This window comes from Melozone crissalis, unplaced genomic scaffold, assembly GCF_028551555.1.
Source record: "Melozone crissalis strain CALT ecotype California unplaced genomic scaffold, PUWL_Pcris_2 ptg000666l_1, whole genome shotgun sequence".
NCBI lineage: Eukaryota > Metazoa > Chordata > Aves > Passeriformes > Passerellidae > Melozone > Melozone crissalis.
In genome coordinates, this window is record NW_026536336.1 from 2,567 (window position 1) to 13,330 (window position 10,764).

Below are 10,764 nucleotides of genomic sequence, written 5' to 3' on the forward strand. Positions count from 1 at the left end.
GCTCCTTTAGCGCAGCCTGAGGCTGTTCTGGGGCATTTTAGGGGAGCTGAGAGTTTTCTGGGAATGTTTGAGGACATTTTAGGGGAGCGGAGGCTGTTCGGGGGTTGTTTGGGGCAGTTTAGGGGAGCTGAGGCCGTTCTTGCGGCTTGTTTTTGGAGCGCGGTTTTTGGGCCCTGCCTGTCGCCGTTGGGGACGTGGTGGCTCCGGCTGCTGAGGGCGCATGCGCAGAGAAGGGCGCCATAGAGCACAGGAGCGGCTGAGGGACCAATGGCGCCCCCTGGCGGGCGGGAGGACCCGCGCATGCGCAGCACCCTCCCCTCACTGGGGGTCCCCGAGAGCCCCTAAATGCCCCCCCCATTCCCCTTTTGGGGGGGCTCAAACGCGGGAGCACCCCCGAAACGGGGGTACCCCCCAAAAAGCCCCAAACCCCGAGATTTTGTGTTGATTTTATTTCATTTTTCCGTTTTTATTTAAAAAAACCCAAAACGAGCCAGGCCCGGGGAAGGGGGGGGGGGGGCACAGACTGCGGGGGGGTTTGGGGGGCTCCCCCCCCCTCGTGGCCAAGGGCTGGGGGGGGCCGCACCCCAATTTGGGGGGGGGGGGGAGCTGGGGAAGGTTAAAACATCTCCGGGCAGAGCCCCCCAACCCCCTCCCCCCGCGGTAAAAACCCCCCCGAGAAAAGGGGGATCCCCTAAAAAGGGGGCTCCCTCAATGAGGGCTGACCCCGCCCCCAGAGGGACCCCCAAAAACAGGGGTGATCCCACAAGGAGCGGGGTGTCCTCACCCCCAGTGTGCCCCAGAGAGAGGGGACCCCCAAAAGAGAGGGGTAACCCCCCCAAAAGAGAGGAGACCCCCAAAAGAGAGGGGTGACCCCCCCTAAAAGAGGGGTGACCCCTTCAGAGTGTGGGATTTCCCCCAAAAGAGGGAAACCCCTCCAAAAGAGGAGAAGCCCCCCAAAAGAGGGGAACCCCCCCAAAAGAGAAGGGAGGACCCTCTAAAGAGAAGTGACCTCCCCAAAAGAGGGGTCCCCAAGGAGAAGCCCCCCAAAAGAGGGGGTGGACCCCCCCAAAGGAGAAAGGACCCCCTAAAGAGAAGCCCCCCCAATCACAGGTGAGCCCCCCCCAAAAGAAGGGTGCCCCCCAAAAGAGAGACCCCACAAAGAGGGGTGGGATCCCCCAAAACAGAGATGAGACCCCCTCAGAGCAAGGTGGGACCCCTCAAATGAGAGCAGGACCCCCCCAGATTAGAGGTGGGACCCTAACGAGAGGCCAAGGCCGCCCTAAATAGGGATGGGACCCCCCTAAATAGGGATGGGAGCCCCCCAAAGAGAGGTGGGAGCCCCCAGATAGATGTGGGAGCCCCCAAAGAGAGGTGGGGACCCCAAAAACGGGGTGAGACCCCCCCGAGCCTCACCCACCCCCCAAAGTCTCCGTGTGCAGCAGCGGGGGAAGGAGGAGCCCTCCCGGATCCCGGGGCGTCCCCGCGGGTTTGGGGGCGTCCCCCCCGGTTTGGGGGCGTCCCCTGGGGTCCCCCCGTGTCCTCGGGGGTCTCTCAGGCCGGGAAGGGCTCCGGGGGGGGCTCCTCATCCTGGAAGTGGCTGCGCTGCAGCAGCTTCACGTGGTACTCGTAGATCTTGAGCGCCGGGCCCAGGCGGATGGAGAGGCCGGTGAGCACATCGGCCCTCTGCATCAGCAGCAGGGACTTGCCATCGATCTCCTGGGGACATGGGGACAGTGAGGGGACATTGGGGACACTGGGGACACTGGGGACAGTCACAGGGACAGGGGACAGACACAGGGATAGGGGACAGCCATGGGGACACAGGGACACAGAGCCCCGTGAGCACATCGGCCCTCTGCATCAGCAACAGGGACTTGCCATCGATCTCCTGGGGACATGGGGACATTGGGGACATGGGGACAGTCACAGGGACTGGGGACAGTGAGGGACATTGGGGACAGCCAGGGGACAGGGGACAGTCACAGGGACACAGGGCCCCGTGAGCACATCGGCCCTCTGCATCAGCAGCAGCGACTTGCCATCGATCTCCTGGGGACATTGGGGACGACACCGGGGACAGTCACAGGGACAGGGGACACCCAGGGACACAGAGCCCTGTGAGCACATCGGCCCTCTGCATCAGCAGCAGGGACTGGCCATCGATCTCCTGGGGACATGGGGACAGCCGGGGACAGGGGACAGACACAGGGATAGGGGACAGCCATGGGGACACAGGGACAGCCATGGGGACAGCCATGGGGACAGCCATGGGACAGGACAGCCATGGGGACACTGGGGACAGCCATGGGGACAGAAGCTGGAGCAGCCCCAGGCAATGGAGGAGGGTGGGGTGAGGATCTGTGGGGGAGATGGGGTTTGGGGACACCTGCAGGGACACAGGGACACCCCAGGGATGGACAGGGGGGACACTGGGGGACAGGGGGATGGACCCTGGGGTGACACTTGGGAGGGTGCAGGGAGGAGGTGAGGTCAGGGGGACTGGGGACAACCCAGGGACAGGGGGGACATCTCAGGGACAAGGGGGACACCCCAGGGACACCCCAGGGACAAGGGGGACACCCCAGGGACAAGGGGGACACCCCAGGGACACCCCAGGGACAGGGGGGACACCCCAGGGACCCAGGGACAGGGGGGACACCCAGGGTGACCCTGGGGAATGGGGGTGGATGGGGACCTATGGGGAGGGGTGGGGACCTATGGGGAAAATATCGGGGACAGTTTGGGGACACCGCCAGCGACAGAGGGGACACCCCAGGGACAGAAGGGACACCCCAGGGGACACTCCTAAGGACACAGGGGACACTGTGGGGACACCGCCAGCGACAGAGGGGACACCCCAGGGACAGAAGGGACACCCCAGGGGACACCCCAGGGACAGAGAGGATACCCCAAGGGACAGAGAGGACACTGTGGGGACAGCCCCAGGGACAGAGGGGACACACTGGGGACACCTTGGGGACAGCCCCAGGGACAGAGGGGACACCGCAAGGGCAGCAGGAGGGGGCAGAGTGGTCACAGAGGGAGGGGACCGTTCTTGGGGACACTGTGGTGATGAGGGAGCCCTGGGGACACTGTGGGGACAGAGGGGACAGGGTGGAGACACTGTGGGGACAGAGGGGACAGGGTGGGGACAGAGGAGACACTGTGGGGACAGAGGGGGCCCTGGGGACACTGTGAGAACACTGTGGGGACAGAGGGAGCCCTAGGAACACTGTGGGGACACTGTGGGGACAGAGGGGACACTGTGGGGACAGAGGGGACAGGGTGGGGACAGAGGGGACAGGGTGGCCCCACCTGCTCCTGGAAGGCCCCGGCCTGCTCGGGGAAGCCGGCCTCGGTGAAATACTCGACCACGTCCCGCACCGACCACTCCACCGGGTCCACGGCCTTGTCCTTGCGCCCGGGCCTGGGGACAGGGACAGCGTCAGGGACAGCGGGGACAGCGTGGGGACACACGGACACGGGGACAGGGACGGCGTCAGGGACAGTGGGGACAGCGTGGGGACACACGGACACGGGGACAGGGACAGCGTCAGGGACAGCATGGGGACACACGGACATGGTCACGGGGACAGGGACAGCGTCAGGGACAGTGGGGACAGTGTGGGGACACACAGACATGGTCAATGGGACTGGGACAGTGGGACAGCTTGGGGACACATGGACATGGACATGGGGACAGGGACAGTGGGACAGCTTGAGGAAACACGGACATGGTCAATGGGACAGGGACAGTGTCAGGGACAGTGCGGAGACACATGGACTCGGTCAATGGGACAGGGACAGCATCAGGGACAGCATGGGGACACACGGACATGGTCACGGGACAGGGACAGTGCAAGGGACAGTGGGGACAGTGTGGGGACACACGGACATGGACACAGGGACAGGGACAGTGGGACAGCTTGGGGACACATGGACATGGACACAGGGACAGACAGTGTCAGGGACAGTGGGGACACACAGACATGGACACTGGGACAGCGTGGGGACAGCATGGGGACACACAGACATGGACACTGGGACAGCGACAGGGGACAGTGGGGACAACGTGGGGACACACAGACATGGAGACAGCGTCAGGGGACAGCGTGGGGACATACAGACATGGACACTGGGACAGCGTGGGGACAGCATCACAGGGACACACAGACATGGTCACCATGATGGGGACACTGTGGGGACATGGTCACTGGGACACAGGGACAGTGTCATGGGGACATGCGGGGGGGACACCCAGATACAGTCACCGGGATGGGGACACGGTGGGGACACTGTGGGGACACCCAGACACAGTCATCGGGATGGGGACATGGTGGGGACACTGTGGGGACACCATGGGGACATGGCCACCGGGACACAGGGACAGTTATCATAGGGACACCATGGAGACAGACACGGTCACTGGGACATAGGGACAGCGCCACAGGGACACACAGACACGGTCACCGTGATGGGGACACCATGGGGACGCACAGACACGGTCACTGGGACATGGGGACACCATGGGGACACACAGACACGGTCACCGTGATGGGGACACAGTCACTGGGACGGGCAGGGGGGACACCAGGACACGGTCACTGGGACAGGGGACACTGTGGGGACAGGGTCACAGCAACAGGGGGGTGACACAGGGACATGGTGACAGGGACATCCAGGGGGACATGGGGACAGCAGGACACTGGGTAGGGACACAGAGGGACACTGGGGGGGACATGGGGCACCTGGGGGGACACAGAGGGACACTGGGTGGCACATGGGTGACACAGAGGGACACAAAGGACACTGGGTGGCACACAGTGACACAAGTGACACAGAGGGACACTGGGTGGCACAAAGTGACACCGAGGGACACAAGGGACACTGGGTGGCACACAGTGACACAGGTGACACAAGGGACACTGGGTGGCACACAGTGACACAGAGGGACACAAGGGACACTGGGTGGCACACAGTGACACAGGTGACACAGAGGGACACTGGGTGGCACTCAGGTGACACAGGTGACACAAGGGACACTGGGTGGCACACAGTGACACCAAGGGACACAAGGGACACTGGGTGGCACGCAGTGACACCGAGGGACACAAGGGACACTGGGTGGCACACAGGTGACACAGAGGGGACACTGGGTGGCACACAGGTGACACAGGTGACACAAAGCACACAGTTCCTGACTCACGTGCAGCTGAACGGGGCTCCCTCGGCAGCCTGGGGGCCCGGCCGGCCCGGGGACAGCGGCACCGAGGGCTCGGCCCCCGGCCAGCGCTGGGGACACTGTGGGGACACCAACGGTCACCAAGGGACACCAACGGTCACCAAGGGACAGCCAGAGGGACCCCAGTGACCCCAGCACTGAGTGAGCCCCAGAGAGACCCCAGAGTGACCCCAGCACTGCCCGCCCACCCACCCTCTGCCCTGACCCCACAGCCCAGAGTGACCCCGTGCCTGAACTGCCCCCAGCACCCCAAACTGACACACCTGTACCCCCAAACTGCCCCAAACCTGCCCTCAGCACCCCCAAACTGACACACCCGTACCCCCAAACTGCCCCAAACCTGCCCTCAGCACCCCCAAACTGACACACCCATACCCCCAAACTGCCCCCAGCACCCCAAGCTGACACACCCGTACCCCCAAACTGCCCCAAACCTGCCCTCAGCACCCCCAAACTGACACACCCGTACCCCCAAACTGCCCCAGCACCCCAAGCTGACACACCCGTACCCCCAAACTGCCCCAAACCTGCCCTCAGCACCCCCAAACTGACACACCCGTACCCCCAAACTGCCCCCAGCACCCCAAGCTGACACACCCGTACCCCCAAACTGCCCCCAGCACCCCCAAACTGACACACCTGTACCCCCAAACTACCCCATCACCCCCAAACCTGCCCCCAGCACCCCAAACTGACACACCTGTACCCCCAAACTGCCCCAAACCTGCCCTCAGCACCCCCAAACTGACACACCCGTACCCCCAAACTGCCCCAAACCTGCCCCCAGCAACCCCAAACTGCCCCCAGCACCCCAAACTGACACACACGTACCCCCAAACCTGCCCTCAGCACCCCCAAACTGCCCCCATCGCCCCCAAATGTGCTCTCAGGACCCCCAAACTTAAACCCCCTTACTCCCAAACTGCCCCATCACCCCCATACCTGCCCCCAGCACCCCCCAAAACTGCCCCCAGCACCCCCAATCTTACACCCCCCTACCCCCATCACCCCCAAACTTTCCCCTAGCACCCCCAAACTTAAACTACCATTGCTCCCAAACTGCCCCCATCCCCCCCAAACCTGCCCTCAGCACCCCTAACTTAAACCCCATCACCCCCAAACTGCCCCCATCACCCACAAATTTGCTTTCAATACCCTCTAAACTGCCCCCCAGCACCCCAAACCTGCCCTCAGCACCCCCAAACTGCCCCCCATCGCCCCCAAACGTGCCCTCAATACCCCCAAAACTTACACACCCCTACCCCCAAACTGCCCATCACCCCCAAAACTGCCCTCAGCATCCCCAAACTTAACCCCCCCTACCACCAAACTGCCCCCATCACCCCCAAATTTGCCTTCAATAACCCCTAAACTGCCCCCAGCACTCCCAAACTTACACACTCATCACCCCCAAACTGCCCTCCCATTGCCCCCAAACTGCCCCCAGCACCCCCAAACTTACACACCTGTACCCCCAAACTGCCCCAAACCTGCCCTCAGCACCCCCAAACCTGCCCCCATTGCCCCCAAACCTGCCCTCAGTACCCCCAAAACTTAAACCCCCCTATCCCCAAACAGCCCCATTGCCCCCAAACTGCCCCCATCACCCCCAAACCTGCCCTTAGCACCCCTAACTTAAACCCCCCTACCCCCATCACCCCCAAATCCCCAAACTTTCCCCCTAGCACCCCCAAAATTAAACTACCATTGCCCCCAAACTGCCCCCATCACCCCCAAACCTGCCCTCAGCACCCCCAAACTTAAACCCCCCTACCCCCATCGCCCCCCAAGCCCCCCAGACCCCCGTGCCCCCCAGCACCTGCTCTGTCGGGCTGCCCGAAGGCCCCCTCCTTTTTCAGGGGGGCCATGTGCTGGCAGCCGCCCTCCCCCGGGGCGCAGGCCTTGGCCTGGGGGGGGGCGCTCGGGGGGCGGCTGCCCCGGGGGGCGCAGGGGGGGCCCCCCCCGGCCCTCCCCGTTCAGCTGCCGGGGCGGCCCCCGCGTCCTCCGAGGCCTCCGAGCCCGTCCCGTCCTCGTCCTCTTCGTCCTCATCCTCCTCCTCCTCCTCTTCCTCCTCCCGCGCCGAGGCCTCGCTGCTGCTGCAGGGGGGCTGGGGGTCCCCAAAACCGTGAGCATCGCCCCAAAGGGAACCCCAGGAGCTGAGACCCCCCCCCCCGAAAATCTACAGCCCCCCAAAAAATGTACAGCCCTGACACCAAAATCCACAGACCCCACAGACCCCCACCCTCATCCAGTCCTGGCTCTTGGTGACCCCAAAACCCCTTCAGGTCCCCTAAATCCCCCTGTCCCTGTCCCCCAAGTCCTCTTGGGGGTCCCCAACATCCCCTTGAGATCTCTGCTGTTCCCTACGAGGTCCCCTAAAGGGTATCCCCAACCCCCTCAGTCCCCCAAGTCCCCTCAGGAGATGCCTCCAGCTCCCCTCAGCTGCCCAGTTCCCTCAGGGGACCCCTAAATCCCCCCAGGCTCCCTCCCCAAGTCCCTTTCTCTGTCTCCTGCGTCCCCTCCACCTTGTGTCCCCCCTCTGTCCCCACCAACCCTTCAGGGGTCCCCAGTGCCCTCTCACCACCCCTGTCCCCTCAGCCCTCCTGTCCCCAGTCCCCCAGAGCCCCCTGGCCCCCTTAGGGTCACCCCCCCAGAGCCCCCCAGTCCCCTCCATGCCCTCAGGGCCCCCTCAGCCCTCCCGGCTCCCCCTCAAACTCCTCACGGCCCCTTCCCCAGTGTCCCCTCAGGGTCCCCCACTCACAGAGCCCCCTCTTCCCTCCTCACGACCCCCGGGCCCCCCATGTCCACCCCCCTTTCCCGTGCTCCCCTCACACCCTCAGGATCCCCTCAGGCCTCCCGAGTGCTTCCTCGCGACCCCCGAACCTTTCCCGTGCCCCCCGTTCCTCTCAGTGCTCGGTGCCTCCTCAGGACCCCCGGGCCCCCCGCTCCTCTCAGCCCCCCGAGACCCCCGGCCCTTTCCTCAGGGTCCCCCCCAACCATCTCCTGTCGCCGGACCATCCTCTTCCCCTCATCGCTCCCCCTCACGACCCCGGGCCCCTCCCCAGTGTCCCTCAGGGCCCCCGGCTCCCCTCGGCCCCTCACCAGCAGCAACCCCCGGTGCTCCCTCACGACCCCCGCACCCCTCAGTCCCTGAGCGCTCCCCTCCCTCCGATGCCCCCTCGGGGTCCCCTCAGCCCCCGGTGCCCCCTCACGACCCCCATTCCTGCCAGCCCCTCACGGCTCCCCCCCGCTTCCCGCGCTCCCCCTCACAATGCGCGGGTCCCCGCTCCCCCTTAGCCCCCCGCGCTCCCCTCAGCCCCCCGCGCTCCCCTCAGCCTCCCGCCGCTCCCCTCAGCCTCCCGCCGCTCCCCTCACGCCCCTTCCTCACCTTCCGCGCCCTCCCCGCGGCCGCTCTCCCGCGCTCCCCGCGGGCCGTGGCGATGGCGCCCAGCCGGGTGCGCTCGGGCCGGGCCCCGCCGCCCCCTCCGCCGCCGCCGCCCGCCCCGGGGGCCGCCCCGGCCGCCCCCCCCGCCGCCGCCGGGCGCGGCCGAGCCCTGGAGGCGGCCGCGGGTGAGGCGGCCGTCGCCGCCGAGCAGCCGCGCGGTGTCGCGGAGGCTGACGGGCGGCGGGCGGCGGGCGGGCGGTGGCGGGCGGCGGGGCGGCTGCACGCGGGCGGCGTTGCGGTACGAGATGCTGCCCTTGTAGGAGACGCGGAGCACGGCGCGCTGCTGGATCAGCTTCTCCAGCTCGGCACGGGTGCGCTCGGGCTCGGGGCCGTGCCGCCGCCGCACCATGCGGCAGATGCGCTCCAGGTCCGGCCGCGCCTTGCGCGAACGCAGCGAGTCGATCGTGTCCAGGATCCACTCCTGGTACCGCGGGGCCTGCTCGGGGCCCGGCGGCGGCGGCGGCGGCACCGCCATGGCCCCCCCCCGCGGCACCGCCGGCCCCCCCGTCCCGCGCCCCCTTCCTCCTCCGCCTCCTCCTCCTCCTCCTCCTCCGCCCCCGCCCCGCCCGCGCGCGCCCGCTCGGAGGAGGAGCCGCGGCCGCCGCGCGCGCGCGCCTCGGGGTGGAGCCGCCCCGAGCGGCCGCGCCCCCGGAAAACCACGCCCACAACGGCACTCAAGCCACGCCCATCACAGCTAGGCCACGCCCACCTCAGGGGAAATACCGCCCATGTCCAGAGCCCCGCCCCCTCTGGCATTAAGCCGCGCCCATCAGTTTAAGATACGCCCAGGTAGGGAAAGGCCACGCCCCTTCCGGGGAGGCCCCGCCCATTGCTGGAGGACACGCCCACCGCTGGGATCCCCGGGCCCCGAAAATGGGGACCCCCAATTGCAAGGACCCCGGAACCCATGGAGCTCCCCCCAAACCCATGGGGTCACCCCAAATCAATGAGGCCACCCAAAACCAGTGGGGTCACCCCAAACCCATGAGGTCACCCTGATCCCATGGGCTCACCCCAAACCCATGGAGCCCCCACAAACCCATGGGGTCACCCCGATCCCATGGGGTCCCCCCCAAACCCATGGAGCCCCCCCCCAAACCCACAAGTCAGCCCAATTCCAGGGCCCCCCAAAGTCATGGATACCCCAAAGCCATAGGGTCACCCCAAACCCATGGAGCCCCCCCAAACCAATGGGGTCACCCCCCCAAACCCACAAGGTCACCCCAAACCCATGGGCTCCCCCCCAAAACCATGGTGTCACCCCCAAACTCATGAGATCACTCCAAACTCATGGAGCCCCCCGAAATCCATTGGGGTCACCCCCAAACCCACAAAGTCACCCCAAATCCACAGGGTCACCCCAAACCTATTGGGATCACCCCAAACCCATGGAGACCCCCCAAACCCATGGGGTCACCCCCAAACCCACGGGTCACCCCAATTCCAGGGCCCCCCAAAGTCAAGGACACCCCAAATCCGCGGGGTCCCTCCCAGACCCATGGGACCCCCATTTTGGGAGCACCCCAAAATTTCCAAACCCGATTTTCCCCCCAAACTTTATTGATTTGTCCCAAACTCGTTTACAATGAAGCCCTGGGGGGGTTGGGGGCCTCTCAGGGGGTTTTGGGGACCCTCCCTGGTTTTGGGGACCCCCATTTGGGGAGAAAGGGGGGGGGGGCTTCCATCTGGGGGGGGTTAAAACAGAGGAGTCACTGCCCTGGGACACCCCAAAACCCCAAAAACGGGGTCACCACCCTGGGACACCCCAAACACCACCCAGGGACACCCCAAAACCCCAAAAATGAGGGGGTCACAGCTCTGGGAACCCCAAAACCCCTAAAACAGGGGGTGACAGCCCTGGGAGAACCCCAAAAATGAGGGGTCACCATCCAGGGACACCCCAAAACCCCAAACACGGGGGGTCCCAGCCCCGGGACCCCCCAAACCCCCCTGGGGTTCAGGTGCACTTTGGGTATCTCCAGATTTTGGGGTTCAGACTTTATGGAGTGCTTCATAGGATTTTGGAGTCCAGCTGTTCATTTTGGGGTCCAGCTGTGCAGTTTGGGGTCCAGCTGTG

General features: G+C 65.4%; 1 protein-coding gene across 1 annotated transcript; it reads right to left on the reverse strand.

The window, feature by feature from the left end:
• Nucleotides 1-1,379: 1,379 nt before the first annotated feature.
• LOC128950500 (atherin-like) lies at nt 1,380-9,165 on the reverse strand. The gene is made up of 5 exons (XM_054295370.1): nt 8,786-9,165; nt 7,066-7,174; nt 5,207-5,301; nt 3,316-3,427; nt 1,380-1,716 (listed from the first exon to the last, which is right to left on the reverse strand). The coding sequence occupies exons 1-5, from the start codon at nt 9,160-9,162 to the stop codon at nt 1,552-1,554; spliced, it is 858 nt and encodes a 285-aa protein (XP_054151345.1). The 5' UTR covers nt 9,163-9,165; the 3' UTR covers nt 1,380-1,551.
• Nucleotides 9,166-10,764: the final 1,599 nt, after the last annotated feature.